The 19,395-nt window shown below is 42.4% G+C and overlaps 1 protein-coding gene across 1 annotated transcript; it reads right to left on the bottom strand.

Annotated features, from left to right (window-relative positions):
• Positions 1–7,123: 7,123 nt before the first annotated feature.
• pex2 (peroxisomal biogenesis factor 2) lies at positions 7,124–13,822 on the bottom strand. Its single transcript, XM_068748025.1, has 2 exons — positions 13,776–13,822; positions 7,124–8,578 (listed from the first exon to the last, which is right to left on the bottom strand). Exons 1-2 carry the CDS (start codon positions 13,777–13,779, stop codon positions 7,593–7,595), a joined length of 990 nt encoding a protein of 329 aa, XP_068604126.1. The 5' UTR covers positions 13,780–13,822; the 3' UTR covers positions 7,124–7,592.
• Between the last annotated feature and the right edge of the window lie 5,573 nt (positions 13,823–19,395).

Below are 19,395 nucleotides of genomic sequence, written 5' to 3' on the forward strand. Positions count from 1 at the left end.
ACAATTGAATATTGTGTGTGTATTTAAATTAATTTTTTTAAGTTTGATTTGAACCTTGAGTCTCGCCAGTGATTTCATCCGTGATTTCCCTTGATGTATCACGACCACATCGGTCAAAACTAAAAACTACAATTACACAAAGGTATACATATAACTTGTCAACACATCAGTCCACACGTGTGGAAAGGTTTTAATTCAGAGGTTCAATTTATTCCCTGTTATTTTTTTCTTTCTTTTTTTATCGGCACTCATGCAATAACCTGAGCAGAGATGGAGCAAATGTATTCCACCCATATGTATGTATGTATGAACGAATGAATGAATATGATTATCATGTCTTGGACCTTCTCAAGGACAAAGTGCCATGTTCATTGTGTGCGCTGTTTGGAGCCTTGTGTGCACGTGTGTATTTGTATGTGTTGTGCTGCATTTTAAAAGCAGTATTCACATTTGTCCATGTTTCAGTTTTGCGTGTACACATTTAGATTGGGATTTCAAATTTGATAAACGCCGTTTTCTTTTCTTTGTCTGTATATGTTTGTGTGTGTGTGGGTGTGTGTCTGTGTGTGTGTTGAGGGGGTGTCCTCACATGCAATTAAAGGTTCCTGTGTGTGCAGAGGCTGTGCATGCTGCTTGTTGGGGCGTAATGGCAATCTACATCCTCCTACTGTGTACGCACACACAGACAATCTCCCCCTGCGCTCCGCCTGCTCTCCTCCCTCACCTCCCTCACCTCCTCAGTGACTGTCAAATCCAAATGCAGCCGTTTGCAGGTGACGTACCCAGGAAATGCTGCCCTGTAATTGTGTCGCTCAGTCTTCCCGTGGTGAGGTAGCCGGTGGCTTGTCGCCCGCCTGCCTGCGACACACCAGAATTACCAACTGAGAGGAGGGAGGGGTGAAGGCAGAAGAGGAGGGGGTGCCATTAAAATGCAAAATCACCACTGTGGTGTAGTGCAGCGCCTCGCTCCTGCACTCTTTCTCCGAGGCAGCCATCTTATGATGGAACGAGTATGTGTTTGATGGTGTGTGAATGTGTTTTGTTCTGTGTGTGTGTGTGTGTGTGTGTGTGTGTGTTTGCACGCATCCTCACTGAACGTATGCGTGCGTTTGATAGATGTAGAGCCGAGCGGCGGCGAGGAATGGCGAGGCGGTGTGGGTTTGGCAGATGGGTTTGTGTGCGTGTGGTGATTGTGTGTATGCGCACACGTGAGGCAGGGGCGATAAATCAGAGCGAGGTAAAGGCTTTTTAATGCAGCGGACCCCTCTCACAGCCTCCATCTTCTGTCAGGGCCCAGTAAAAGATGAGAGCCCCCTGGGGAGCAGCACTAGCCCGCAGCATAGCAGGACTACGCCGCAGGTCAACACACACACACACACGCACAAACGCACACACACAGGGGCCTGACACACTGACTAGGCCTTGTGAATGAGTGAATACATGAATAACTAAATCTACTGAATGCATGAATGTATAAAAACTAAAACTTTCCACCGGAGCTGCATTTATTGATGACACCCCCCCCCCCCCCCCCCCATCCAAATAAATGTGTTTTTTCAAATTATTTCCAAATGAATTCCTAAATGATTTATGGGTGGCGATATTGCATTCATATTGGAGAAATATATTTGTGTTGCAAACAGAATGGCTGTTTGGTTCATTTCTGCCTGTGCTCCGAAGGTCAAGCGGAGTCTCTGTCGATGATGTGCCTTGTGTCTTGAAGCAGCTCCAACTTTCAGGGGGCCGGATATGAAAAATATGTGGAATTTGCCAACATCTGACAATACTTAGTCGGCAATATATCTCCTGTCTGATAGAAAAGTGTGTTTTGAATTGCAGATACGCTCTCTTTTCTGCCATACCTTTTTAATTTGACTGTGAGGGAAAGTCCTATATAGTGCAAGCAGAGCCATAAATGATGCGAAGGCCTTTTTTTGGGGGGGGGGGCAAAGACGACTCCAGCAGCATGGCCCAGAGGACAAGCATAAACATTTGAGAACATAATACTTGACACAGAGCCCAGAATGTCAGTTAAGGTTCCCACAGAGTCTGGCTAAGTTAGCGGAGACTGCTGAAAATGGCAGGGAGCTGATTCTAAGTTAAAATTTCAGATGATCTGGAGCCTCCATTTACGTCCATTTTTTATAAATCTCTGCAGCTATTAAACAATATTGAGTTACATCCCAGAGCAGGGCATGGCACTTGGGGCCAAACCGCTGAGGTCTTAATCTTGCAGAACTGCTGATTATAAGAATGGCTTTTATTTCATTGAGTGGAAATAATGTAAAAAAGAAAACAAAAACTATGCCAGTGTAACTCGAGGCCCAGACTAAAATGTGCAGGCTTTAATTTGCTTATTCTGCCATGCTAACTTGACCCTGGTTTAACAGGCTCAAGTATAGTATGCTTATATAATAATTTGGTGCGTACTACAGCCATTTAAATGAATAATTTCTTGACATGGTCCCAATCGCAGCAATCCTCTAACCCATCCTTAATGCTCTTCATATTAAGCTAAAGCACCATGTAAGAAAAGGCTTGCATCATATCTTAACCTCGAAATCCACCAAGAATATGTACAGCAATAGGGTCTGTAAGAGGAGAGGGGGGTTGTTGTACAACACAACATCACAATAAAAGTTCTCCTACAGATACAGGTTCCTTTAATTGTGTACCGGCACTAAAAACCTACAGTTTTCTGCTCGCTACTGGATTCTGCGTTCAGATGAGAAGGTTAATGTGTGTGTTTTTGTGTTTATTGTGTGTGTGCGTGTGTCTCCGTGCATCCGTTGGACCGAGCAGGTTAATGCAGGTTGACAAACGCGGTCCACTGATCTCCTGAAGGAGCCGAGACGAGCAGCGAAACCTTCGCACCCAGGTATCCATGGCAACCAAAAAAAATTATATTTCTTCTTTCCCCAACAAGCCGAGGAATCCGAGATACTGAAATACACAAACATATTGTCGTTACCCGACAGTCTCTGCTTTTTTTTTTTTTTTGCCTGCTGTTCTCATTGTTCTGCACGTTACCTACAGATGTAATTCAACAACAAACACACATATATAAATATATATTCAGAAATATTTGTGGAAATTAATCTATATCCTAAGATCCAACAAAATAAAACCTCAGTCAGTAAAAAATAAAAAAGGAGCTAAAACAGTTGTGACTTTGCAGATCATTTTTATATAAAAAATAATTGTAACAAATGTCATTTTGCAGCTTCTGAAAAGATATGAAATATTTTTCTCAAACAATCCTTTTAAAAGCTAGCCGTATTTGTACCAGAGCCAAAAACATGCCTCCCTTTTCATCTCTTTGAGGGGAAATAGCAATAAGCACCACATTCCTGAACAAGCAGAGGTTCAATCACATTTGCAGGAGTTATCTAAACTTTCAAAGAGCTCAACTAGCGCCTTAAGCCACAGGAAATTCACTCGGGACATCTGGAGGGATGTGTGCAGATTATTGCTCATTTTGTCTGTCCTAAACATCAGTAGGAAGAGGACCGAGATGGCTAAACACTCACACAGATGGGAGGATGCACACACACAAGAGACAGACGTGGCTTTGGAAGATCTTACTTCAGGTGCGTGACAACACACCTGTGAATAATCCCCCCCCCCCCCCCCCCCCCCATGATGCCCTCTGGTCATTTGTCCAATCCTCTCACTACTCATGTACCAGCTCGTCCAATCAGAGGACAGGTCAGGTAAAGTTTGCCTCCATCTCTTCAGCCCTTTAGTAAGAGGATGTCAAATACAGAATGAGATGAAAAAACACACTGCTGGTGTTTGTTTGGCATTTTTATGTAATGCAGTCAAATCCCTTCCTTGGCCCTTCCTTTTTGTTATGTTCAGTGATTTGGTGTGTAGAAAAACAGGAAGTAAAGTTGCTCAGATCACACAAATGTATTATATCTTTGACAAAATATGTATAAAAAGGTGATATATTTTAAAACTCAGTAAATAATTTAATTATTATATTTATTATTAATTATTATATAAAATAATTATAATTTTATGATAAAAAAAAAAGTATATAAATACAAATCACTCGAATACATCACTTTCTATGTTTACAACATATGTAGATAATGTTATATTAAAATCACTTAAACGCATTTTAATATGATGATAATATATGTAAATAAGAGTGTTGTCTGCCCGTCACATCTGTGACTATATGCAGGGAGGCATCCAGGGATGTCTTTGTTTCTGATGTTGAGTAGGAGGATGCAGCCTATCTTTAAACTTTTGGAAGTTATACAGTGGCACAACCTTTATCGACGTGTATCATAACATAGAGAACTTTATTTTTTTTGGTCTATGTTTCTGATCTTTATATTTCCTCCCCTCTGAACCACACATATCGTGACAAACATATAGCTCCTTCATAGATCCCAAATTATCCTGGGTGCTGAGAACAAAAAAAAGAAAAAAGAATAAGAACATTTTTTTTTTAGCTGCTCCCAAATCAGCTTCTTGTCTTTCTTACGGTGCGAAATGCAACCAGATGGAAACCTCAGCACCGCGATAAAAGCTCGGGAAATTACGTCCTTATTTTAGCTGTGATTGATTGTTCCCCTGACCTGTTAGACTGAGGAGGTGGTTAAGAAGAGGAAGCAGACTAAGATAATTGGGCCCGGTGGTATCCAAAGCCCGGCAGGTGTTGCGAGAACGCTCATAATGCAGGTACCCGCAGCGGCTGAAGCCCTGAACTCGAGCACACCTAGGATTCCACTACCTTGGAGGAATTTGGGTGTTTTATGTTTGGCATGTCTTTTATTGAATAGATGAAATATGAGAGATACTTGTAACTCCTACTGACACATTGGACATTCCACAAGAAAAGATAGATACAGGTGTCAGAAATCCACTGAGGTGTCAACAAATAAATGGTGCAATTTTTGTTTCATCTTTTCTTGGCATGAAAATAATGTCATCCGCTCTTTGAAAGCGATGTCAGTTTTTGGAAATACCCTCACCCCATTAGGGCGGGGCGGGGGAGGATGCAATTCCCTTACCTGTTGAAAAGTAGGTAAAGTTTACACGATGAGGAGAAGGAGTGAGAAATGGAATTTCTTTGCAGCAGAAAAAAAGCAAAGGTGTTTTCACTCTTTAATTTCATTAGCAATACGCACAGGGCTCCTCTCGGCCCTCCGAGCCATTTCAAATGAAGAGGTAAAAGCTGGGCATCAGCTCAAATGATAACATTCTTTCTCAGGGAAACTATGCATATACAAATCATAGCTATTGTACTATTCTTATTATTATCTGCAAGCCATGGGCTCTGTTCCAATTAAAGAACACCGCAGACAGACCATTCGACGAGCATGCAGACAAACGAATGTAGAATAGGTAAAGTAAAAGACCCGGAATTACAAAGCCAAGGAAAGAGCCTTTTACTTTAAAACTATTTAATCAGGAAAATCAGCGCCTAACATCAAAGAAATGGAGATGTGGGACAGGAGGATAAAGAGGCTCATCAAAGAAGGAGATGTAGTTAGGGATTCAACACCCTAATTCCCTTTCTCTTAAAACCTCCGTCAGAGGGGGGCACGGGGCCAATTTGCTCCCTAAATGGCTGCGTGTGAATGTGCAGATTGCTTTGCATCGCCGCTGGGAATGTGGGCTTCTTCCTCTTTTTTCTTCTCCACGCGAAGCCTGCGAATTAGAAAAGATCCAAAGACAGATAAGCTTAACGGCGCCCTCGCTACCTTCCTTAAGTCCAGAGCCCTGTTCCAACTTCCAACTAATACAACCCATGGCCTAACGCAATTAATAGACTTTAATTCACTCTTTCTTCTTTATCTCTTCTCTTTCCTGAAGATTGGGGACTTCTGTTCGAGTTGTTGAGTAAAAAAAAAAGGTTGGGAGTGTAACTCTGCCTGAATGTGAGGACGACGATGCGCACCTTCCGGCATTACGGCTGATCAAACATCTACTTCATCTTGCTTTCTGGGACTTGCTGTAAATTACTTTAATGTAGTGCATAAAATATTGACAAAAAGCTCTTCCATGTTTTAGTCCTTATATGCATTGCTATAGGATTCATTACCCAAAATGTCCTTGACGTGACAGACGAACCCCCCCCCCCGGTATGCCAAAACCAATCATCATCAAGTATTGCAACCTCCACCTCAAGGTGTATTTTTCTTTTAATGCACCGAGGAGCTGTATCAATACTTGTGTGTGCGCTCTAAGCCGTACGATACAATAACATTGACCTCCTATTATCGGCGTGAACATGCACTCGTCAGACCTGAAGAAGAAATGAAGATCAGTTATTTAATAATTTATCACAAACCCAGTATTCTTCAAGGTATTTGCGCTTTTCCTCTCCCCTCAGAAGAAACATTAACCTCATCTGAGTGCAAATGTGTGTACTTCTGACACACACAAGCCTGCAGATTTTAGAACTGCCCCCCCCCCCCTCCCCGCAATTGGCTTTCTATCACGCCTGCAGTTCCGATTGATCGTCCTGGCAATCAGCAATTAAGCTCTAGTGATCAGAGCACGAGAGCAGACGTGGGAGGAGGGAAGGAGAAGCGAGGAGGGAACGCACCTCCCTAACTCGCTCCTCTCTCGTCAGCCAAGGAAAGGCTTCACTCAGCTGGGGTGCGTTTGGCCGGGGGCTGGGCTCACTGGTGGAGGTTAACTCCAGCATAAATAAGCATCTTTGGACTCATTACAGGGATTAGAGAGTAATTCGCCTGCGAGGAAGGAGACGACTGCCAGGGTTTTGGTACAGTTTACTACAGTCTTATAGGGGCGAGGGCCCTTGAGATTACAGAGGGAGAGATGGAAAGGCAGTGAAAGAGAGAAGGGCCAAGGGAGAAGAGAGGCTGGTTGTCAAGTGTGTGTGTGTGAGAGAGAGAGTCAATCCAAGCCCCCGGCTGGCCCCTTGATCTCGAGCATGTTGGGGTGCTGTGAAAACGGATAATGGGAGGAACGACCAAGCCGTTCAAGAGAGGAGTGTGCAGATTGTTATAACTTATCCTCATCTCTCTCCTCCATTTAACTAAATAAACACCCAAGAGGTAGGACTCTATCAATTTTAATTATGTTGAAATACAAGTTAGGCACAAAATACACAACAAATGCTAATTAGGTAATGATGAGAGGCACCAGAAATTCCTTCCATTATTTATTCAGCTGACTTTCTGCATTTTTCATCAGAACAAATATTCCCATTTCAACACACACACACACACACACACACGACAATTTAGAGAATAAATCAACATGTTTGCTTGTCAAATATGTGCTTGGTGTGGTTCTCTGTAGTCTGTCCAGTTCACCAAAGACTAATAGATCTGTCCAAAGTCCAGCAGAGACACGGAGGGGCACAGGCTTGTCAATATATTCCCACATACATTAAACACAGCATGTCAATGCGTGTTCAGAGAGGACGTATGATGAAGACCGTCATAAACTCCTGCTGGACTACCATGTGAGTCTTCCAAAAAAGTAGGGCTGCACGGACTTGAACCTTTTTTTACACACAATTTCTACCAATCATTGTTTCAGAAGTTGTCATTGAGCTCGATTTGCATTCCTCGTCGCCGTTATTTAAAACCAACCTCAGATCACGACATTTCAATCATCTCCACCTCCATCCGCACCGGCTCTGGTGGTCCCGTCTCTGCACCGCATTTGGGACAGGTGAGGCAGGCGTCTGCAAGGCTGTGGCTTTTGATGCAGTAGTAGCAAAACACATGTCTGCAGCCGGCCGTGTGAGGCAAGGTCGGCCACTCGCCGCACAGGCCACACTCTGTGAACAACCGCCGCTCGTCTGCTGCCGTCTTCTGACCTCCGTTTTGTCCCCCGAAGATAAGCGAAGACACGGCCGTCTTCAGTTTCCTTATGTTGATCAACGGCAACAAGAAGATGAGGAACTCGGAGAAGCCGTGCCACAGCAGCTCGCGGTTCATGTACTGGTAGGTTACGTCCCGGACTACGTTGGGCTTGCTGAAAACCGCCCAAGCACCCACAATCCTTTCTGCCAGGACAGGATAGCGTCCTTTCCTTAGGAACACAAGGAAGTTGATGAGACTCGCGAGTTGAGCGACACCGGAAATAAGGGTCAAGCTTTTTCGGAGGCCCTGTTGGAGATCACCGCCGTCTGTTTCACACAAGCGTCCTCCTGCGCTCAAACCCAAGACCAGCCGCAGGCTGTACGAACGCTCCTGCAGCCAGCGCGCACCTGTGGTGAGCAACGCCAAGCCTACCGTCTGCCCGCGGGATAGAGGTGTGTAATGGTGCGATGAGAAAAGGACGTTGTGGTAACGCAGGCTCAGTAAAGACTGGCCCACGGTGGTGCTGCCAGAATACAGCGTGAAGCGCCACAGGAGCAGCTGGAGCAGAGCCCTCAACTCAGGCTCCGCTGGGGTGAGCAGGCCTGGGCGCCAGTTCTGGAAGCACTGGGAGAACTGGGTCCACAGCAGATTCTCCAGGGCCGAGTCTAACTCGAGTGCATCCAGCTGGTTGATGCGCAGCACCGGGGTCCGAGGGTCAGCATCGGTTTGTGGGCCGGAACCTCCTGCTGTCCGTTTGCTGTCCTTCCCTTCTGAACCTGTCGAGAAAACAAAAATGATTTGTCGAGAGTCTTTCGTCAGTGTTTCCGTTTTGCGGTTAAAGAAAAGGCAAGAGATAAAGCCTGGGTCTTTTCAGTTAAGGCTTCGCTCCTACATTTCGTTTATGGTTTGTCACATTAGCTCTCTGAGGAAGTGCACAGTGCATGCACCAAAACAGGCGATTAGACTGAAGAAATCAGAATAGAAAAGTGAGAAAACTAAATAAAATAACACTAAATCCAGGTTGTAACAAAACAGACATTTTCCGGTCATAAAGTCTGCCTTCAAATCGTGTTTTAGACTTTACAGTTGTTTTATTAAACTTTTTTCTAAAAGTGTAGGCAACATACAGTTTGATTTATTAAAAGCTCGAACATGAATAAAATATATACACAACTGTTGGGGGGGGGGGATGCGGCCCCAAGGTGCGACCCATCCTGTTAGGGGGGTTATTTTTCTTTATACATAGGAACGGAAATCACTTTTCACATGTAAAACCCGTCCTTAATGCAACCTTTGAGCTGCGTGATGCGGAGGAGCAGGGGGTCTTAGACTGCTCTCCCCTGTATATGCACACACACACGCGCGCACACACACCTACACACACACACACACACACCGGAGACGAAGCCCAGGGGCTCTTGGTGCCTGCTCCCTCTGGAGATAGGGGTGTGTGTACAAATCACATCACTAGGGATTAAGCTGACGGCACAGTCTCTGGTACACCGTAAACATTTGCAAAATGTGGAACAATTTTACTCCCCCTAGAGTCGACTCCATATGGGATCCCGCCATTGTGATGTCTGAGCTATTTTGTGCTGCATACGTTTCCAAGCTGCTCACAGTCCCGTCCCCCCCCCCCCCCCCGGTTTTATCTGCCCTTTCCTCAAATGAAAGGCTTAAGAAGTGGGAGACTAACTAGCGCAAGGAGAGACAGAGCAAGAGGCCCACAAACTGAGCGAGAGACAGAGAGGCCTTTTCTGACAGTGGCTTTTGTGTCTTGCTGAACAGGATTTGTCACGAGGCTTTAAAAGAGATTTCAGCCGGGTAAATATGGCAGTTTTGACAGAAAGAGAGAGAGAGATGGTGGTCATTTTAGACGTTACTTGAGGAGGTGAGAGAGAAAAAAACATTCTAATATACGGTGGCATTGCTTGGGCGGTTTTTATAGCGGCGCGCGGGACCATCTGTGCATTCACGACGTTTCAATGGAGCCAGGATGCACCGTCCAACAAAGTTAGAATTAGCAAATGAATGAGAAAAGAGTGAATTCACGCCAAAGTAAGCAGGTGTGACAAATCTACCGAGCTGCATTTGAAACGCTGGCATGTTTAGTGACTCGAGCCTCGCCTGTGATGGAAGTAGAGTTTGGATTAAAAGAAATAGTCTGAGTGCAATAAACAGGCTCCATTTGTTTAGCTTAATCTGAAAGTTTTTCCTTGATGGGAGAAAATGTGCAGATTATGTCGCTGTGTGTGTGTGTGTATGTGTCAAGTGGGTAGACTTGATCTATGCCGAGTGCTAATACACAGTTTAATCTATCAGTCTATAGTCACACACACATACACACACACACACACACACACACCCAGGTGGTGGAAATCCCTGTCATAGCAGCAGCCCTCTCAGGAGAGTAAACCCGGCCGGGTCCTATATTCTCTTCAAAGCCTTTTATCGAGCAGTTTACAAGTTATGAATGAATATGTTTTATTTGGGGAAACACAGTATTGACAGCCACCTATCAATAGTAATGTGACTATTGTCAAGGGTCTGTCAATATTAATGTAATTATGATGTAGAGGGATCAGAGGGATGCCGGAGTCGGGGGCCAAGTAACATCTCCTGCCCACTGCCATATCAATAGCTGGGATTGCTATTGACAGCTTCCCTTCAGCACTTGCAGCACTTGCCAAATATATAACAAGCAGACACTTCAGTCAATGCTGGGCTGCCTATAAAAATTAAGCATTTGAATTTACAGGGCTTTTACTGAGGGCAGCTGGAAATCCATGTTCCTTATGTAATAGTCAAAAGTCACAGTCAATGTCAGCATTGACAGAACACCAGCACGATGCGTGTGTGAAGCTACCAGCGCTCGCAAGCAGAGATACAAGCAGACGGACTCTTTGCCCGATGATGTTTTTACTCGTACGCACAAACGCCTGATGAGCGATATTGACTTTATGATTCTCTCGTGGGTCAGCCAACCAACCGACCCAGACAGGAGGCATTTGTCGGGCCGACAAAGTGGGAAGGCAGGTTGGAAGAGTTCATCAGAAATCAACAGAAACGCACCTGGAGAGTCTGGCTTCTCACTTTTTATCTTTATAAAACACTTAAAAAAAATCTTCCTAGAAATATTAAAAGGATATTTTGATTCAGGTCAGATAATATATATATATATATATATATATATTGGCTCTTGCATCTCGATCAGACAAAGACAAGTCCAGTGACTCAAGGGTGCCGTAGCTTACAGACAACAGCAATATCCAGTCTAGCATGGAGCAGGCTGCAGCACAGCTTCAAGGCGAAAGGGGCCGCGACCACTGCGAAGGAGGAGACGAGAGGCACCAAGAGCACACAAGAGCATCCGACCGAGACCTTGTTGCTGCACTGCATCCTCAGGAAAAAGCTCGACAACAGGCTTTAATCACAGCTAAGCTTTGGAAAAGATGGACTGACAAAAACCGACGGATAAAAAAAAACAAAAAGTCTCATATGGAAAAAGAAAAGACAGGCACGCCAGACAAAACGTCATGAAATCCCAAGCCGGGATCTCTGAATTAATTTCTGATTCAGTGAAGGGAAAGGGGGGAAAAAAAAAACTAGGAGCAAATCTATTGAAGGAGGAGAGAGAAAAACGAGGAGTGGAAATAGATAAGCACAGACCTCTGCCTCGGAGCTGACCTTGAGAGTGGCAGCCACAATAAAGGAGGAGGGAGCATTCCTAAAGCATACCTGTCTCAGCCATACTGAGGTGTGGGCATCCAGGGAATAGCCAATAGACAGAGCACTTTCTTCTTGACCTTGGCTTTGCCATATAGGGCAGGGATGAGTCGTGTCTATGGCCAGGGACTACGGACTGAAGCATGCTGGGAAGGCGCAATATATCCGTGATTGTGGTAGGTTTTTCTGCAGCGAACAAGCGTTCCGAACCTGCGCACACATGCAGGACTAATCTTACCACGCCAGTTGGAAACAGCGCGTCCGACAGTCTCGATTTAGCTCTTGGCGTAGCGCAGTGCTCAAATTCCTGAGCACTTAGCTGTGGTTGTTAAGGTAATATATTTCCTGAAATAATGCATAAACGTTCACTTGGCCGTCTGTGATGTTTGTAGCGAGAAATAGGCTATGCACTGGCAAAAGCGTGCAGGATTACAACTTTACATTTTCTTCTCTCACTCATGCAAATTAATTTGTGTAAAAGCTCTGGTGAATAAAGCCCATTTCTCAAAGCACTCCTGTTTCATCCCCCCCCCGCTCTCGCCCTCACTTTATTGCCCTTCTTTCACCAGGAATGAGTGCAGCCTTATAGCCTTATTAGCCATGGCCTGCTAATGTCCTCAATATGAAAACGGATGAGAATGTCAGGTTTAGAACTTTTAAGAGAATGATGTCATACAGCAGACCACAGGCATTACGAGGACCTAAGATTACCCAGGCGGTAACCAGACTAATTGTTACGAGTCTGTTTCATGAAAAATGAATGCGTGCAAATGCACGGAGGAGTCTTCAGGGTGTGTGCGTGTGTGTGCGTGTATGTGTGTGTCACACACTAATGTTTTATCAAGGCTCTCCTCGGTGTCTAATCACCCAAGAGTCCTCCGAGCCATGGGGTGAGTACCAAGTTAATACAAGAGAGAAACAATACGCAGAAGAGCCCGTCTGACACATAAAAAAAAAATGTGCCCTGCTTAATCTGGATTGCTCTGGAGGTAAATTATTTAAGAGAATTAATTGATTTAATGAGTACGAAGGTTCAGTTTGAGTAATAAGTACAGGGGATTGCGAAAAAAACAAAAACAATTTGCTCACTTAATAAAACATTTAGAGGGCAGAGAAACACAATGAATGTGGAAGAAAATGTGGAGCAGCTAATAAAAGGGAGAATTGAGGTTGTGTCTATCTAAGGAGTCAATGAGAGATCAGCGAGGCCTCACCTCATGCACAAAGAATGTGTTATGCGGGGGGAATATTTTATCAGCACATTTCTAGGCTTCTCTTTCCATGACAAACAGGCAAAATGAATGAAACAATATGTTTCAGTCATTTACATAGATATGACAGTCTATGCAAAGCTAGGATGAAGAGAAGAATATTTGGATAATCAATCACTTGCAAAACCATAACCTTTAATTAAAACGATCCATTGACAGTGCTCAACAGAGAAGCAGACATATTTCTTCATGATATGTGTTGCTATGTGTGTGCACTGTAATATAATATTCTTGTTCAGCCAAATAACTAAACTATTAATCCATCAAAGAAGACGTGCTTGCCAACTAAGTGCACAGAGCCCCCTCCCCCACCTTTATCGCTTGCTTTGGAAACTGTAAAATGACCTTCTGACCCCCCCAGAGTGAGATCACAGCACAATTTTACTTCATTGACTCCCTGAAAAATACACTCATTACACAAAGTGTGTGCTCGTGTGTCCAGCCCCTCCAGATTCACCTCTCAATGACGCCGTCTCTTAATTATTATTATATATATTTTTTTAGCCCATACCCATCAGTTTTAAACAACAACGAAAACCAAATCTCCATTTTGATAACGAGGTGAGAGCATTATGTGATAATCACAGCAGGGATTAGGCTTTGGCGGTATGATCTAGAGATATCGCCAATACCGTACAGATAAGACTAAAGCAGTTATGAAAATCAATAAGAACAATTTAGCCTTGGATCACAAAGTGGAAGGTTTTTGTTCTCTGAAACTCATTATTAAAGGACTTTTATGTGTGTGTGTTGGAGCACAACAAACTCTTTTGCTAAATATATCCGGAGCTGACCCGTGCTAATTCACAATAGCTGTCATACCTGTATGCATAAATACACATCGGCATATTGTGCATCGCAAACTGTGTTGATTTGTGAACCAAACGTGCATAAAAGGGTATAAAAATGCTGACGCTTCATATTTTGGCTTCGCAGATAAAACTGCAGACTTTGAGTCGGACGACGGGATATTTACCCATTCCTTTTCAGGGGAAAGGTGAGCTCAACACACACTCGTCCCGTCTGGCACGACCACGGAGCGATACAGCGATATAACAACAACAACATCCATTTCCGGGTTGTAAAAAAACAAAACCCGCCTCCTAAAGGAAAGCAGCCAATGATTTCCCGAAACGTCACGGCTGTGACGCCAATTGTCAAAATAAGCCAATCAGATCCCACAGCGCCAACACAGCGGCAAAGCATGACGGAGACGCTTCATTGTTACTGGAAATAATTTATGTCAGTCCTGCGTTGTGGAAACGACGCATAGCGACCAAGTCGTGAGTGAAGCCGCGGTGATTCCCAAACTAAACCATAGTGTTTGACATGCAATAGAAATGACACGCATAGACATACAGCAACTATACAGCAGCTAATGTCTGATGAGGTTAAACTGTAAAGATATGCAAAGATATGAAAGAAAAGAAGATACATCTCGTGTAATTTCATAAACGGTGCAGGTAATGAATTATATGAACTTGTTGAATGATGAGTCAAAAGTTAACGACAGAACCAGGAGAGAGCTTGAAGCTGTCTGATCAGGGAAGCGATGCTTTAAATGGAGATAGCCGCGTTGCCAGCCGAGGACGTGGGACGGAGGCGAACAGCATCAGACTGCTTCTAAGTGAAGTCAAAGAACTTTATGAGCAGAGATTGAGATGCCTGGAGCTGGACACCTCCATGACTCAGGAGGAACTGCTGCAGGTAACTATAGATTTGATTTAGTTTAGTTTTACTATAAATGAGTATTATTTCATCTGTAACCAAATAGAAATTGTTTTTCTGCTGTAATATGTGAAGAGATCAGACAGTTTTACACCCTTTGCATTAAATAAAATGATGCTTTATTCATATCAAAGAACTGATCTTTCTATGCAGCAAATGTTTCTATTAAGGGCAAAACTTTCTGGAGGGAATAAAATATCTAATGAGGCATGATCAATTACTGACCTCTTACCCATAATATTATTTTTTTCTGCAACTTAATCAACTCTGAAATCAAACTCCACCTATTTTCCTGGGGACATGAGGTAGCCATCCAGGGTTCTGGGCCCTTGATTGTATTCATTGTAGTCTAGACAATATCATAAATTAATAATAATATAAAAAGAAAACATTATTGAGGACCCATTCAGGGCTGAAGTCTGTACATGCTTTTGCTACCAATATCTCATTATATCATCCATCTGATACATATCAAAGAGCATCCTGTTCACTGTGACTGGGGTATCAGAAGATGACCTCCGTCCTGTCAGACAAATGACAGGAGGAAGCACATTGGGGGCTTTCATAAAGCCGCAGCACTTGTAACAGGTGGCAAATTGCATTATGTTTCCATCTGAGCGGCACAGCTCAGGAACACAGATCCACACTCATATTTAAAAAACGAGAGATTTCTAATCATCGGGATTGTCATGTGACATCATTTAGCTACAGAATATAGCCTGTATTCAGCTGGGCTGTGCATCAAAGCACGCGTAACAAGGTTTCAGAGATGGGTTTCGGTCAGCCGGGCCCAGTCGCCGGGCCTCCTTAACAAGGTTATGTGTTTAGAACCCAGGAGCTCCAAGTCCTAAAGGTTAATGTGGATAGTTAATCATAAAGCTTGTCCATCGGAAACACAATGGCCATTCATCCACGAATCCATTGTAGGTTTATAATGTTTTTGAAAATGTAGAAATACTTGGACCAACTTACAACAACAAAACAGAAAAAAATTATATAACTGGGAAACCGTGAGAACATATTGAACCAGTTGGCACATTTTTGGTGTCGTGTTTTTCTCTGAACTATAAAATGTGAACTCTTAACACAAGGCAGCAACAGGGAATAGCTTGTTTCGTGGCCTGCTGTTCACCCTGACCAACTATGACTGACTCATGAAGCATGCCTTTTTAATAATAAGAATAATAACACAGTTCAGATCGAGTGTGAATGTTGGGTGGGTTTGGGTTGAAAGCGTTGCACATCTGACATCCTTGACTGGCGAGACAAGTATTAGAGGCTTTGCAGGAAGTGAACAAAATGCGGAATACTTCAAAAGTAATTCAATTCCCTCTTATGACGATGTTCCTCCATAATGAAATTAAGACAATGATGAAATTCTGTCGTTCGATAAAGTTCAAATGAGAGCAAGCTAATGGTCAAAGAATGTCATTAAATGGATACAGTTGAAGGCAATTTTTATTGCAATTTTTTTGGCAATACATTTATTGGCAAATAAATAGCTCATCCAACATTTATTATAAGAGCTTTTATCACGTATAATATACAATGCTACTTTGAATATTCATTTGAATAACAGTTTCTTAATATTTGAAGCCCTTAATGTCAATAATCTTTAGTGTTGTGTAGAGACCCTTCAACTGCTATGACCTGCTGCAAACATAATGAATTTCCACACGCCAGTGTCTGGAAACTTTGCCGAGAAATCTTAATTCATTCCTGACGGGTGAAGACGTCTGGATTTGTTATATTCCTTCTTTTCTTTGCAGCAACCAGCATCTTCTAATCCCACAGCAGATTTTTTTAAAGGGATTCGATACAGGTGAATGCGACAGCCACTCTAGAATGATTCAGGACTTCTGCTGAAATCAAGCCTTGGTGAACTTTGAGGTCTCTTTGGGATCATTGTCTTACTTGAACACCGCATGACATCCAAGCTTCCTCTTCCTCACAGAAGACAAGTTGTTGTTTTTGTTTTTGTTTATCTCAAATTTCCTGATTCTTGATGAAATCCAGTTTTCTGGGCCCTGAAGAACAAAAGCAGCTCCAGATCACCACTGATACTCCACCACCATAATAGAACAATCACAACTTGCTCTGTTTAGAAGAGCCTTTTGACTTAACTAAGGATACAGTCCTGATCTTTATGGTGTTTATTCGCAGAAATTCTGCTCACAATGAAAAAAAAAAAAATTCTTCTTGCCGATAATATTAAAGTAAAATATTTTCAGAGGCTGAGGTTATATACATTTTTATTGTTACACGCAGCGTATATTTTGGAGCATATTGCTAAGTTGAACATCCCATTGCATGCACACACATGTAGAAATGTGGGTCCAAACCGACCAACAAAAACATTTACTTCTGAGGCTTTCCATGTAATAAGGCGTCTTTATTAGAGAGTGTACTGTACAATAAGAGGAGCTGCACGAATGAAGAGAATGAAATGTCTACTCATGAATACTATCCACACAGATATCAAGAATACTATTGAGAAAGAGAAAAGTGAGAGAGGGTGAAAGAGAGAAGGGCTGTTCATTACACCTTCAGTTCTTTTCTCCAGAACCATGGACTCCCTGTTCCTTTGTTTGTGTATGCTATGAGGTCAAGGGCTCCTCTCGTTTATAGAATTCAATCAACGGAGATCACAATAAATATTTGAGTTAAGCCACTGACATCTTCATTGTTTAGCAGAAAAAATGTCAGACTGTGGAATGATGGTAGTAGAACAAACAGCTCGGAGGAGATCTGGTCTCAAACAAGCAGAGATGGCTCCGGGTTAAGCTGCACGTAAACTCGGTGGGAGCCGTGTGTAAAATGCTTTTTTTCTGGTTTATTCAACACTGCATAAACCCAAGGCAGGAACATAAAGACATTTGTCATCACTTGATGCAGGTAGTGTTTCACTTGCAGCCAGGCCTCCATCTATATCCGCTTTATCCCACACAGAAAAGTAATTATGGCCTATTGTACATCAAAGTACTTACATCTACTACTATGGAGAAGATCAGAGGCATGGGTTTTGTATTCTCGCTACGGAGGTCACAGAGGTCAGTGCCATGATTCCTTTAATCAAACTTTTCAGCAGTTTATTTTAACTGTCGTTAATGTAAAACTTTATTCATTTCACTTCATTTTCTCCAACTGTTTTTTTACTTTACAAGATGAAAATGCAGCACTTTCATAGTTTCTCTTCTCCTGGAGAAAGGTGCCTTTATTAAATAGCATCAGCAATATATATTCATACATGTCAGCCATTATGGAACTTCTATGTCTTTCAGTTATTCTGGCTGCATTTCAAGGTGCCAACAGGAAATGTATTTGACGTGTTCTTCAATTCTTTATTTCGGAAATACGTTTTGTCATCCAGGCGGGTCTTGTGGTTCAGCTCGTTGATTCCCTTGCCAAGGATTCCAGTTTGAATCCTGTGGATGGTATCTTTGTTTATGGAATAGTTCTACTTTAGTGTTTATTTAAAAACGTTTTTATATATTATTATTTATTGTGGATATTGGAAATATCCTAACTTGAAGCAACAGAAAGCTGTTAACCCATTCGTCAATAAAATCCAGACCTGAAGTCAGAACTCCACTGATTTTCCTTCTTTTCACGGGGGGTTGATGCAGAAGCCCTCCATCAGTTGAATATATGAATCATAGCTAAAGTGCAATCGGTGAAAAACGAAAATTGTAAACCCTTTAAATTACATTCTCCGAGTTTTTCCTCTTCAAGACTCCTTCACTTTATGCAATGATACACTTTTGCTTGTTTGTGATAACAAAAGATCCTTTTGCAAGTGAATTGTGCAAATTTCACGTTATAAAATAAAATACTTTTTATTGTAGAAACAAATATTTATGCTACTGTCGGTTTGTTGAAATGGCAAGTACACCACTTTTCTGATCTTGCCACTTTATTTTTATTGCAGAAGAAAGTGATTTTCCTACATTCTTATGTGGGCGACCTCACAGATCAGAACCAGCTTCTGCTTCAAACCATTGAGGATCAGCAGAAGAAGGCAGACCATGATGTGTCCCGTTGGGTGGTGAAGCAACACACTTCTGATCGCGGTTTGGAAGTAAGGATTTACAAAATGTTTGCAGCACATTTGAATTAATTAAGGAACTAACACTGATTTAGGCATTAATTCTAATTTTAATGTTGTACATTTGCAGAAATAAATCACTGTGACAAATGATTATAATGAAGGAAGAGCTTTAAATGATTTTTAGAAACTGGAGAAGAGCAGTTCATGACTTTCGTTTCTTTTCTCCAGAACCACAGTCTCCCAGTTCCTTTATTTTCCCTGCCGAGGAGGTTATGTTTTCGCCTGTCTATCTGTCTGACTGTTAGCAAGATAACTCAGAAAGTTACTGATGGATTTTGATGACATGTTCCGGATATGTTGGGAATGTTACCAGGAAAAGTTGACACAGTTTTGGTGATGATGCACAAGAGATCCTGGATTCTGAAATTGGCATTTTCGGTCAATGGAGCTTCAAAATTTGTTCCTCGATATCTCGGTTGATTATTGTTTATGTTTATGCAATTTGACACAGTCATGTAGGGTAAGGACCTCTATCTTATCACAGAATTTCATCTGGATCTGATCCAGAATGCAGATACTGTCGCGTTCCGGATTTTTCCATTTACTTATAATGGAGGCTTAAAAAAAAAAAAGTAAAATATGTATTAAATTCACTCACCGAAAATCACAGTCATAAAGGGGCCCGATATGCACTATTATGCAAAATGTTTTCTGGATATGATTTCATTTATTTAAATATTAAAAACCCATGTGTGAGGGTTGCTATGGTGACTTTTGCTACAGGTTGATGCCCTGCACAGCTGCGGAGACATTATTGAAC

This window comes from Brachionichthys hirsutus, chromosome 14 (genome assembly GCF_040956055.1).
Source record: "Brachionichthys hirsutus isolate HB-005 chromosome 14, CSIRO-AGI_Bhir_v1, whole genome shotgun sequence".
Classification (NCBI taxonomy): Eukaryota; Metazoa; Chordata; class Actinopteri; order Lophiiformes; family Brachionichthyidae; genus Brachionichthys; species Brachionichthys hirsutus.